The 13814-nt window shown below is 43.2% G+C and overlaps 1 protein-coding gene across 1 annotated transcript; it reads left to right on the forward strand.

Moving 5' to 3' along the window:
* Positions 1 to 5379: 5379 nt before the first annotated feature.
* LOC103744400 (igE-binding protein-like) lies at positions 5380 to 7864 on the forward strand. The gene has a single exon (XM_017801363.2). It carries the CDS (start codon positions 6221 to 6223, stop codon positions 7862 to 7864), a length of 1644 nt encoding a protein of 547 aa, XP_017656852.1. The 5' UTR covers positions 5380 to 6220.
* The last annotated feature ends 5950 nt before the right edge of the window (positions 7865 to 13814 follow it).

The raw sequence follows: 13814 nt of genomic DNA on the forward strand, positions 1-13814 counted from the left end.
ACTTTTAATCCCAGCACTTGGGAGGCAGAGGCAGGCAGATCTCTGTGAGTTCAAGGCCACCCTGGTCTACATAGTGAGTTCCAGGACAGCTGGGAATACAGAGAGACCCCATCTCAGAAAGACCAAAAAAAAATTTTTTTTTAATGTTTTTATAGTTTGTATCCTCATAAGCCACCTTTAATTGTTTTGATTAATGAGATGAGACAAAAATAGAAATCTGAAAATGTTTTTGTTTACCCCATCTCCTCATTAGAATAATCTTGTGAATTCATAGTTTTGTTTGCTCATTTGAAGGCTGGCCATGTCAGCTGAGCTGGCTCCTCAGAGCCTCTCCTGGGCATTTTTCTAAGGTATCTGTCAACTCCTCATTCCTGCTAAACTGTGATTTCTTCTTGAGGACTGCCCATGAGGGCCCGATTTGGCTGCATTTTTTATTCTTTGTAAAAGTTCCTGCTGGCTTCTTGTTTCCGAGATCCAGTATCTGAGGAGAGCATCCTTCTTTTGTCCCTCAATTAAAAGCTTTCTTAACACTTCGAACTGCTGCTTATCTACTGCTCGCTTCCATCCACTGGAAAGGCAGGGTAATGGAAATCATATTTGAGAGGGGTAGCTTCTGGTGCATCAGAAGAACACTAAGAAGTAATTTCCTAAAATAGGATGTTGTTAATATCAGCAGTAAAGAGAGGCTTAGAAAAATATCCACTGTCAAAAGACAAAGAAAGGTGAGAAAGCAAATTGCTGGCTTTTGGTGTGCATGTCATATCATAGCACAGACTGGAGTTTTCCTGAAGAAATTGCTCTCTGCAAATAATGGGAACCCATAATAGTATCACTGCTGAAGCCAGGAGAAAGTTAATGTGAAAAGGTTATGAGGGCCAGACAGTAAGCCAGGAATCAGGTTGGGCATGCAGTAGAATCCCAGGGCCAGGGCTGCCATCTGCTTCAGTCACTAGTCACATAACTGAACAAGTTCCCAAACCTGTATGAACCTAGGTCCCCTGAATAAAAAGACACCCCATTTTGCTGAGGGAGTTTAGATGTGATAGCATGTATTAATAGAGCTGAATGGAGCTCAGAGGAATGTAATCTTTTTACCAAAGGGCAGTTCCCCAAGATCCCTCTCTGTGGTAATTATGACTTATTTCCTCACAGCATTACATGCTAACCTGGTTGCCATTTTAGAGTAAAGATTATACTAGTCTAGTAGCCAAGGAAACTAACTGAGTAGAACAATACAAAGGTAGCTAGGCCTATGGTAATCATAATAGAATTACTTAACACTCCTTAATCGATGGAGGAGGGGAGAGTCTTCACCCAGGATTCCAGAGATCACTCCTTACCCTGCTGCAAGTAGTCTTGGGAGATGCTTGAGTGCATAGGAAGTGAAGGGTTAACTGAAAGGGGAAATGAGCTTCCATCAGGCTGATATATCCATGATGAGGTAGGACTTTATGGTGATGCAGCTGTTTTGGGGTCACTCATGCTCCTGTAAGCAACCCTTCACCTGTGTTCTGCAATCAAGCCAGACAACTTGATGCATTGGTTCATCAAACTGGACTTTTGTGGAATCACTACTTTGGTCTATTGGTGCCCTATCTGGGGTGAAGAGATGTTTGTGTCTCCTCAGGAAAAGTTAATGAAATGCTCTGCTGTGCTAGAGCATTTGAACCGGAGAGTAGCCTGAACACAGAGACAGGAAACTAGGCACCTAAGCATTGATGCTGCTGCCAAGGGTTTGGCGGAGACAAGCTTCTTCTGGTGGGGCATTCCCCCTGGTTACAGAGGCAAACATGTCAAATTCTAGTAATTTCATTACACAGCATATAGTCAGAAGGCCTTCACAAACAGAGCACCAGACCATTGTGAGAGAGTCAGAGCACTAGAAAGCATCAGATTTTGCTGAGGGACTCAATCATTGAGAAACAGACAGGGATATTGATAAGCAACAAAGATGACAAATTCCTGCTTCTTCAGTTGACAAAAAGATCTAGGGGCTTTTTCTCTTGCCATTAGAGCCCCTCTTCAGCTGACCTGTCCAGACATAAAGTTTAGCCAAGGCCTATCCTGGATATAACTCAGCCAGGAGCTCTTCTTTGTTTAAGGTGACCAATCCAAAATTAGGGGAAAAGGACCTCCCCTATATCACCAAGAATGCTTAAAAGACCCAAGACCCTTTGGGGCTTTGGATGTTTTGGTTTCTTAATCCCCTCTCTACCTGTGGAGAGCTTCTTTCTCTATGTGACCGTGTGTATGTGTTTCCTTAACTTTTAATAGTTTGTTACCTATTGTATCTGAGATTCTTCCTGCCTTTGAATTCTTTAATTGACAGAGAAAATGAACCCAGTCAAGACCTGAAGATTTCTTTTGAGGACCACAAAGTCCTTAAGATCAGCACTTGGCAAGACAAACCAGAGAGGAACCAGAGAGTTTTAAAGAAGGAGGGACAGCCAAAGTGAGTGTGGCTGAGCCCTGAGGCTGATCATTTTATTTTATCCTCTCTAACAAGGACACTCCACTTAGACACCTCTCCTTATAACTCTTTTGTCAGTGTCTCAACACTTTCTCATCCTGCTCCCAGGCTGATGTGTGCTTCTTTTAGCCATGGACTGCTCACTCCCTGAGCTGGAAAACAAAAGCCAGTCCAAGCAGCAGCAGGTGCACCAAACCTGAGGCCAAGGGGAGGACCAGTCTGCCAACAGTCTTCAGCTGGTGGCTAAGTCGTTCAGTTTTTGACAGCTTGATGCATATATACATTTTTTGTCATTTAAATGACATAGTTCACATTCAAAACTAGCATCAGTGGTTGTGAAAAAGTTCTTTAAGCAAATTAAACTATTTGGTGACCAAAGACAGACACTAAAACTGCTGTATTGATCGGAGGCCTGACTGACACTGCTGTGAAAAAAGTTTCTTTTTCCCTCTGTCTCAGGCTTTTGTGGTAGACTGATGGTCACACGATGGAGGCAAATAATGTTAAGTTTAACTTTGTCTTCTCTCCCTGGACACAGCATCCTCCCTTTCAGTTCCCTCAGAAAACCTGAGACCTTTGGATTCGGGCAAAGGAAAAACAAAGAGGGGTTTGGGGCCCCAGTCATAATGGTGGGTACTGGCACTGCCTTAGACCACGTGGCCCCCACGTGGGTTGCTTTCCTAATTGGGTAAAAGGATATGGTTTTAAATCAGTATTAACTATTTTTAACAAGTTTTTTTAAGGAACTTAAATTCTAGCCAGCACAGTGAGTCACACACCGTGCACCATGCTCAGATGGGACATATGCTCTCAGAGCAACAGGGGCACTTGTAGGCATTAAGCATGCCTCCATTATTTCTCACTTCTTTTATGGGTTCCTTTCCCAGTAACAGCTTGTTCTTAGGAATGAGGGGTCATCAAAACGGGACTCAGGTGACAGGGCATGACATTCACAATTACAGTTGGTGGTAAGATGCACACTCTCTTTGGATTGAGACCATAGAGTTCCTTCCTCCATTTCTTTGCTTTGCTATTTTTTGCCTACATGCCTCAGGATAATTTCTCCTGCTAGAACAGTCTAACTTAAGGATGCTTTTTCTTAAGAAAACAAGCATTCTGTTATCATGTCTTTCCAAGTTCTTTTAGGTGTTACTATTTACTGTGTTCCTTAGTATCTAGCTATGTCAATGGAAAAGCACAACTGTCACCTTAAAGGGGATAAGAGATATTTTATTCTTGAGCCAAATATAAGTGACCTTGACCCAGGAACACAGATTCAGGTTGTCCCAAATTCCTTCCAATGGGAAAGCAATTTCAGGAAGTTTTTATAGTAACAGAACAAAGAAAAGAAGTCATAAATCAAGATGCTTTTCAGGTACATCGGTGGAAACACGAAGCAAGTAGATACAGAAAAAGAGAATTCCCAGCTAATGGCCTCAGATGCCATCTGATGACACACAGCCTTTTGGTTGGTGGAAGCTAAGGCTTTAAGTTGATACAGTCCAAAAGGTTTTTATCTGTTAGTCACAGGATATTACAAGGAGTGGCTAGTTAGAGGATTAAAGATAGCTTAAGATAAATTGTAATTAGGCTTTGGACCTGTAGCATTCCAAACTCTCCATAATCACCGAAGTTCTAATCAGTTGATAGGCCTTTGCGGAAAATTCATTTTCAAGATACAGTTTTGGGGGAAATTGTATTCACATTTATGAATACTTAATCCAAGATGACATATGGTAAATTATGTTACTTTTCTAATCCCTGCAGCCTGACTGATAACACCTTTACAAGAGAAATTCACCCTGAGCACTATCATGCTCGCCTCCTATCTAGTTTGAAAATTGTAATGTGGACCAACAGATTAAAAACTTTTAGAAAGAAGTCAAGAGGGATCACTTAAGGTGATAGTGAATGTTCAACCTATAAGGGATCTGAGACCCTCTTTAACTTTATAATCATTAAAAGTTTCTAATTTCCTTGATACATGTAGACTAATATTTACTTCAGAGGGTTTTTGGATGATGGATCTAATATTGACAGGTTAAAACTCAGTCAGACAAAATACAAAAAATTCACTAAATTCACAAGGTAAGAAAGAGTCACATCAGTGAGAGCTACTAAATCCAAATAGGCTCACCTTCTTTATGGCCACCAGTAAAGAAGGACAAGATATAGGAGGCTCAGGTCTCCTCAGAGAGAGGAGCGACTAATACCCCAGGCCTCTTTTTTCCTTGTGATCACTCATGAGGGAGGAGAATAGTAAGGGAATCTCCAGAGGACACTCTGGCAGGCAAGGCAAGGAAAACATGGAGACGTTTCAATACATGTTCCTTTTTCCTTACAGGAAGTAATAAAGCATCCCTAGATGTCTATAGTAAAAGCAGCTAATGGAATGAAATGTTTTATTTTGTCACAGCAACAAAATGTTACGAATATGGACTAATATGAATGAATAATGAATATCAAGATTTTATTGATTACTTAGTGAACCAAGAGGACTGATCAAAAGAATAAATAAAAGACTGTTTACAGTCCATGAGAGGATAGAGAGACCCTCTGCCTAAAAAATACCCATAATCAGTAACTTCAGCATCACAGTTTTAACAGGGTTTCTTAGTTGATTGCTGCTGGAAGTTGTAAACACCAATTTGATAATGTTTGCTATGAATCTACTGCTTCTCTCTATTTGCTACTTAAACTCATTTGAAACCTAAAGCATGGTTTTGGTAGACCACTCTCTGTACTGTCTAAAGCAAAAAAAACAAAAAAAAACAAAAAAAAAACTATGATGCGTTTTCTATAAGGTTTACCTGGGAACTTACAAAGCCCCAAAGTTTAACAGTATGTACTCAGGTAATACTAATTTACTACATTAGCCTATATATGTAGTTTGGATTCAACTTTATGGGGAGCGGCCCAAGACAAAGGCCAAGGCCAAGATGGCGCCGATATCCGGCTACCGTTTTGGTAAACAACCTAGACAGAGCATGCGCTGGAAATCCCCAACGCCTAGGTCCAAGAGACCTATATCAGGTGATCCAATAGAATCCTGCCACGTACTAGGCGAGGACAATTTCCTATATAAGTGACTGACTGCCCCGGGTTGGGGTCGGTCTTCTGGTTCTCCTAAGAGCTTGCTGCACTGCCTGTCGAGATGCAATAAAGCCTTACTGCAGAAGAATCCTGATCGTGTCGTCGTCCTTCCTCGACCGATACCGCTGGTGGGGTGGTCGTCGGTGGGCGCACGACAGCTGGTGCCGAGACCCGGGAACATCGGACACCGCCAGAGACCCCCTGGAACAGGGAGGATTCAGAACTGCAGGGACCCGCGTCAGAGAGGTATGTCCTTTCTTGAATCTGGGTTGCTCTCTTTGGGACTTGATGCCTTTTGGGCCGGAGCGGTAGAAGGGACCCTGATAGCGGTCGGAGCTACTGTCCTGTTACTTTTGATTCTGTTTTGCTTCCATAAATATCACTGCTGAGCTCGGACAAGTCCGGCGTAGATAAGTCGGCGGAGCTCACGATCGAAGGCGGTTTCGCTTTCATTCTCTCTCCGTAAGTCGGATGTAGATAAACCGCTGGGAGACAAGAACACAGTGCCGCCTCTCAGTCAAAGGTAGATAACTTGCATGGTGGCTAAGCACTTTGTTACGGATTTTTTAGCACCCATTCTCTTTTCTCTCGAAGTTCTAGTTATTCAGGGAATAGTTATTACCATCACCTTTATAATCTTATATTGGGACCGAGACAATGGGGTCCACCCAGTCTCTGGAGACGGCCCTACAACAGGTCCTGAAACAGCGCGATATCAAGATCGCGCCCAGAACCCTGAAGAACTTTATCAAGGAGATAGATAGAGTCGCTCCCTGGTATACCTGCTCCGGCTCCTTGACTTTGGCATCTTGGAATAAATTAGGAAGAGATTTGGATTTAAAGCAGGAGCAGGATGACCTTAGGTTGGGTACTAAAGCCATTTGGAAGCTTATTAAGAATTGCTTACAGGACAGAGACTGTGAATACATGATTAAGGAAGGACAGCGTTCCCTTGAGAGCATACAAGAAGGCTTATCAGAAACTGAGCGGGGAGACAGGGTTGGCGCCAGGAGGAAGGTGATTCCTACAGCCCCTGAGGCTGGATTTCCCGAAAAGGGAGGGGAGAGAAAAGAGGAAGGTAACAGAGACCCCCCCTATAACCCAGATATGGGGGAGGGACAAAGATTGTACCCTTTTCAAATGCGTCATGCCTTTGAAAGGTGCTTTGACACTGACTGCGAGAATTATTCCTCGGAGTCAGAAGGAAGCTCTACTGAGGAGGAAAGAGCCCCGCCAAACGAAATGAGGGCAAAGGAGAAAAATAATCCATCTCGGCCCCTGGGTAGAATGAGACATCCGGCAGCATGCTCCTTGCTGCCTCCCACATTGATCGGGGAGATCTCTAGAGCTTTTCCTGTTTTTGAGGTTACTAACGATCAACAGGAAGTGAATAGAGTTTATGCCCCGGTGGAGTACGGCCAGATAAAAGAGCTGGCAGAAGCGGTGAGAAAATATGGGACCACCGCCAATTTCACTTTAGCTCAACTAGATAGGCTGGCAAAAGATGCTATGACACCCTCAGATTGGCAGATGATAGCCAAGGCAACGCTCCCTAACATGGGGCAGTATTTGGAATGGAAGGCCTTATGGCAGGAGGCCTCCCAGGAACAGGCTAGGCTTAATGCCACAGCCATTACGCCTGAACAAAGGGCCTGGACTTTTGAAATGCTTACAGGGCAGGGGGATTACGCAAACAATCAGAACAATTTACCTTGGGGAATATATGCACAAATCTCCAGATTGGCCATTAAGGCCTGGAAACTCCTGTCGAGGAAAGGAGGAATAGACAATCAACTTACAAAGATCATACAGAGAAATGATGAACCGTTCTCGGAGTTTGTGGCCAGGTTAAGTGAGGCAGCAACTAGGATTTTTGGGGACTCAGAGCAAATTAACCCCCTAATAGAACAATTGATTTTTGAACAAGCCAACCAGGCATGTCGCGCTGCCATCGCTTCGCGGCGGGCAAAAGGGCTGACCGATTGGATTAGGATCTGCCGAGATGTCGGTGGCCCCCTCACCAATGAGGGACTGGCCGCGGCCATATTAAGACAGTCCCGTCCGGAGCAGAAAACTAAAATGACTTGCTTTTGCTGTGGCAAAATGGGGCATTTCAAAAGGGATTATAAGGTAAAATTAGATCGGGACAAAAGAGACATTAGGCCCCCAGAAAATAGAGGAGGAGCCTCAATAAATCCCAAATTATGTCAAAGATGCCGAAAGGCTATCACCCTGAAGCACAATGCCGGTCCATTAAAGATATTGAAGGCAACTTGCTTCCTCAACTTTCAAAAAACGTGAGGAGGGGCCCAAGAGCCTGGGGCCCCATAAAAACTCAGGCTCCGGACCAGTTGCCACAAGAGGCCATGGGCCAGGATTGGACTTGCGTGCCCCCTCCAGAATTCTATTAACAACAGAAACAGGGGTCCAACCTGTGCCTCTAACTTTAGATCAGGAGGCCCCAAAAGGAGGGCTTGGTTTAGTTCTGAACAATACATGCTTTTATAGTCTTTGCTGGAACGCTTCAGAATATTCTTTAGCACTGGTTACCAGAATTCCCCGATATGTTCCGGTCCTGGTAGAGGCCCCTGGAACTTTGTCCTTATTCAGGACAAAAAGAGATTTTGGCATTTCTGCTGTCATAGCAACAATTGTGGCAGCCACGGCAGTCACGGCCGCGGTTACCGCCTCTGCTATAGCACTGTCTACGTCCACACAGACGGCCTCTACTTTAAATACTTTGTCCACACGGGTCACTGAGGCCCTGGATGTCCAAATTGCCTCCAACAGTCATGTCAAAGGAGGTTTAATGTTGGTTAATCAGAGGATTGATTTGGTTCAAGAACAAATAGACATCCTCTGACAATTAGCCCAATTGGGATGTGAATATAAAACTGCTGGTCTATGTATTACCTCTGTCCAGTTTGAGAATTTTACAGCCGCTGCTAACCTGTCCAGGATCCTATCCAGTCAACTTACCACTAATTGGAGCGCGACCTTTGAAGAAAATCTGCGCCAGCTACGCACGGCAGTGACCTTCATCAATTCTACTCGTGTTGACCTTTCTCTTATCTCGGGACTTTCCTCTTGAGTCACATCTGTTGTGACTTATTTTAAGGAATGGGCGGGGGTGGGCACTTTACTAATTGTCCTCTGCATAGGAATGGCAATATTGTTTTGGATTCTTTGTAAATTTAAAAAACAGTCTAAAAGAGATAAAGTGATCATATCACAGGCCTTGTTGTCATTGGAGCCCGAATTCCCCACAATGGTATGGCTGAATATGCTTAATAATAAATAAAATCCTTCAGAGAGATGGCCCTTGCACCCCTAGGGGAAGTAACCCCATTGCACTGGGAGGGGCTCTCCCTGGAGAAGGGATTCACACAGAGGCTGTCGAGCAAAGCATCGCACAGGCAAGAACCTTGCCTGCGAGATATACGATGTTGCAAGGAGTTCTTCATCAATTTTCCCCCCTCCAAAAAAGATGAAGGATTTAAGGAGAACACTGTCCCTATCTCGGTCTCGCTGTAATCCATGCTATACAGTCACACCCTACTTTAATAAAGAAAAAGGGAGGAATTATGGGGAGCGGCCCAAGACAAAGGCCAAGGCCAAGATGGCGCCGATATCCGGCTACCGTTTTGGTAAACAACCTAGACAGAGCATGCGCTGGAAATCCCCAACGCCTAGGTCCAAGAGACCTATATCAGGTGATCCAATAGAATCCTGCCACGTACTAGGCGAGGACAATTTCCTATATAAGTGACTGACTGCCCCGGGTTGGGGTCGGTCTTCTGGTTCTCCTAAGAGCTTGCTGCACTGCCTGTCGAGATGCAATAAAGCCTTACTGCAGAAGAATCCTGATCGTGTCGTCGTCCTTCCTCGACCGATACCACTGGCGGGGTGGTCGTCGGTGGGCGCATGACACAACTTTCCTTTATTAAGCTGGTAACATTATATTCTGAACCAAACCACACAATTGCCATCTTCATAAGACCAGTTGTATCTGCTTACAAAAATCATAAGTGGGTTTTATGACTGTTAATGTTCCTTCATAGAAGGAGGAAAGTAAACATCACTTAATTCCCGCAGGAAAAAAAATTACAACAGGTATAAATTTATTTGGTAATGTCATTATATCTCATGGTATTAAAAATTCAATACATAAAAAGTTAAAAGGATGTAAAAATGAAAATAGTTTAATAGAGAAGAAAGATTAAGATGGCTGAATGTTTCCAGAATGAAAAAGAGTAATTAAAAAGTTTGTACAAGTCACAAAATTCTGAGTAAATTAAGGTACATAACAGATAAGATATAGAGATGATAGATGATCTTATAACTTCTAAGGTCAAAGCTCAATAAAATCTATTCTTGGTAACAATTACAAGGACTGGCTTAAAAAACAAAATATATGTCTAATCAAGTTTAATTTTAAAGACTTTGGTTTTACTCAAGTATAAACACTCTGTTTGATTGGTGCTAATGGTGCTGAGAAAGTGAGATTAGATCAGATTTCCCCTGGCTTTGCTGCTCAGAAGCACTTTCACTGCTCTCCTGAGAGTATTTAATGGAACCTGAGTGTTTGAAGCTTACACAGAGTGTATATACGGTAAGTGCCCAAGCAGTGCAAAACCCACCATTATAGTAAGAAAACAGCACAGTATGCCAAAGGCCATGGTGACTGGCCCAGTAACAGACTACCTTTGATGCACGCAAAGACGGGGTGGGGTGGGGGGCTGTCGGTCATGATGAGTGTATTGTCCTTAAGGTGCAAGGAGGGGAGGGATGATTGCATTCAAGCTTTATTTAAATGTTACATAGTAGTTAAAATTCCAGATCAGTGTAACTGACCTTCTGAGTGTTTAATAACCATACTTGGGAATCTATATTAATGTGATCAGAGGGATTAAAGGACAATGTTCTGCCTCTTGCTCTCCAAGGTCAACTAGGTCCCAGAAAATTATGGCATATCTCTGGAAATGTCTTGTAGCTTAGGTAATCACCTGTCTTAATGTTCAGAGGGGCCATAGAGACCACTGGGTGGGCTCTAATCAGTGTCCATTCTACAATGTGGAGGGTCAACGCAGGAAAAAGCTCCTTACTGCTTCCAAGTGAAGCCATGGTCAAGTAAGGCCTCATGTAGATTAAACAACATAGATGATAACAAGAAGGATATAGGGGGAAGAGGCATCTCCCAAGCCCAAGTGACAGCCTGTGTTGACAGCAAAAAAAAACCCCCCAAAACAAAAATAATGGTTAATTTTGGCCACCTGCATGGTCTTAAACACCCAACCAGAAAATATAACCAATGGTTAAAATAATTGATATATTTCTTTAGTAGTCCAAGGATTGCGTTTCCCAGGTACTTGGTTTAATTTCATAAGGGATATTATTTAGATAATTATTTCTCACTAATGTTTTTCTTAAGAAGGAAAATGTCTCCCAGATATAAGCCTTCAGATCTTGGTGCTCAGTTCATCCCTGCAGCACCTACCTGTGGCCAAGACATAGGCTTACTATTGTCTTTATCTAAAAATTAAATGATGGCTACATTTCTCCTCTTTCTCCCTCTCTAGAGGGCATCTGGGAGGGAACTCAACTGTGATTCTAGCCACTCCAAAGGCTATCAAAATGCCTAGAAGCAGATTCTGAGTTCATCACTCTAGTCCACCTTTGGAGGCTAAATGAAAAACAAGGAGGATCCAGATAGATGGATGCTTTTGGGAATTCAGCAAGAGAGTCTAACAGACTTTGATTTGGACATTTAAAAAAAATCCTCCATTCTGGCTTTTCTAGGTTCCCTGCCTATAATTTTTAATGCTAATAACTTGCCTTTACCTCTCACATCTGTTTCCAAATACAACTCAAGGACTTTCCTTGCCACAGCTGTGATGTACTTTAGAGCTCCTTTAATTAGGCTCATTGAAGAAATAGCCCAACTGCCACACCCATTGCCCCCCATTTAGCTGGAGGAAGCCAGATTGGTCTTCATACCAATCCCATTCTGGCAGTTAAGGTAACCTCTTAAGAGAGGGGATTGATGGAAACAGGAAATAGAAACTGGATAGAGAGTTCAGGGCAAGAACCCCAGAAACAACCGTTCCAGAAATGTCTTTGGCTCTTTAGCCAGAAATGCCAAAAGGGAACTCTGCTTTCTTATCAACACTCCTGCCTACAGGCTATACATGAGGGTAGAAACTAAAACTCCAGTCTGGACAATAATTTCTTCAGGTTAAAAAAAAAACAAACTTTGAAACTAGATCTCTAGATTTTCATGGTAAAAATAAGTTAAATCTGTTCCCCAATTTCAGCCCATTTCCTCATTCTTTGAGGCTTGACCTCCTTAACAAAATTAGTGAATATCAGAGATACACAATAGTGTCTTTGTGTGTGTGTGTGTGTGTGTGTGTGGTGTGTTTGCACGTGTGCAGGTGTGGGTACATGTGTACATGTGTGTATGTGTCTGTATAAGTCAGAAGACAACCTCTGCATTTTTCCTCAGGCACTGTCCACCTTGTTTTTTTTAAGACATTGTCTCTCATTGGTCTGTAACGACAAATAATGTTGGCAGGCCAGCCAGTGAGCCTCAGGGATCCACCTGGCTCTCTCTCCCCAGCTCTGAGATGACAAGCTATTGCTACCACCTGCATTTTTTAAAACAGTGGGTTCTAGGGATTGAACTCCAAACCTCATACTTACAAAGCAAAGCACTTTGTTGTCTGACCCTGCTCCGAACCTGAGTCTGTCTTCTAGAAGACCGTTTCAGGATACGATTTGGAGAGAAACACTAGAAGCTGAGCCTTGAGGTAGACATCAAATGAGAGGCTCTGCAAGATGAAGGGCCTGATGTGAAGAGGGTTCTGGCCTGGCCAGAAGTGTGTGAATGGTAATGCTGCTTGGGAAGCAAGATTGTCATAACAGTGACCAACTTCATGGGGTGTGGATAAATCTGAAGAACTCAGATTAGATGTCAGATTTCTGATTTACTGGATGGCAGAACCATAACTTTGGCTCTAAAGAACTGCTGAGGCAGGAAAGCAGGGTTATAGGGTGCTAGATCACAAGCCTAGCTGCCTCTCTCCCTGTTCCAGAAATCAGGCCATGCCCCTTGCCTCTCTCTCTGTCTCTCTCTCTGTCTCTCTCTCTCTCTCTTTCTGTCTCTGACAGAAAGTTAAGAAGCCATGCTGTACTATGGTCTTGTAGCTTCACCCTCTTGAAACAGCAAGAGAAAGATATAGCCCTAACAAGTGTTCAGCTTCATGAGTGGAGCCAGCTTAAACTGGCTAAATCACATGGTATGGAACTTCGCACCAGCCCCTGAAAGCTTATAAAAGTCAGATATCCCCTTTGTTTTGAGGGTACTTTCTGAAGGCTCACTCATTCCTTTAGGTTCCCTCATCATGTTATCTACAAAACTCTTTTACTTCAAGCTGTCTCTCTTAATGACTCTCCTCTCTGGTTTTAAAAGGAAGTGTCCCTTTAAGACTGCATGATACTGTCTCTAGTATGATATATTGTCCATCCTATTGCTCCTCTGCCACAAGGCCCAATCTTGGACCCCATGATCGCTAGGCCCTTTCTCTTAATAAAGCATATTTATGAAGAGTAATTGGTCTCAGCTTCCTTTTCATCCAAACTGCTCTTATTTGTTATAATAGAAGGAAATGATGAATTCAGGTTCAGGTGTTCAGTCCCAGACTCTTGTAGGAAGTGATGAGAGAGTGTTCAGCATTGAGGATCAGCCTGAGTGAGTGCAAGCTATTTCAATAATTAGTTCTAGACTCCACAGGAGTTTTTATGGCCTAAATCACTACTCCTCCCACACTCTTCTATCCCCTACAGTCTCCTGATAAACCAGCTCCTGCTAGCCACGGTTTTTCTAGGCTTCTCCCCTTGAATCTGGGCTGCCCTAGGGTTCTTTCATAACTAACAGAAATGGAGACTAAACACCTTTAGGTGACTTTAAAGGTGAAGCTGAGGATACTCTGTTCTGTCTCAGTGGTTCCTGTGAGCAAGGGATCAAAACTCATCATGCTATGATAGGTCCTGTTGTAATCCAAATAAGAAATGCCCCCCACCCCCACAGGCTCATGTATTTAAACACTTGGTTCCCAACTGATGGTGCTGTTCTGGGAGTTCATGGAATCTTTAGGAGGTATAGCCTTGTAGGAAGAAGCGCATCACTGGAGGTGGGCTTTGTGGGTTGATAGCTTTGCCCCACTTCCCATTTTATCTGTCCTTCCTGTGT

Source organism: Nannospalax galili, unplaced genomic scaffold (genome assembly GCF_000622305.1).
Source record: "Nannospalax galili isolate Female #2095 unplaced genomic scaffold, S.galili_v1.0 scaffold1162, whole genome shotgun sequence".
NCBI classification, from domain to species: Eukaryota; Metazoa; Chordata; class Mammalia; order Rodentia; family Spalacidae; genus Nannospalax; species Nannospalax galili.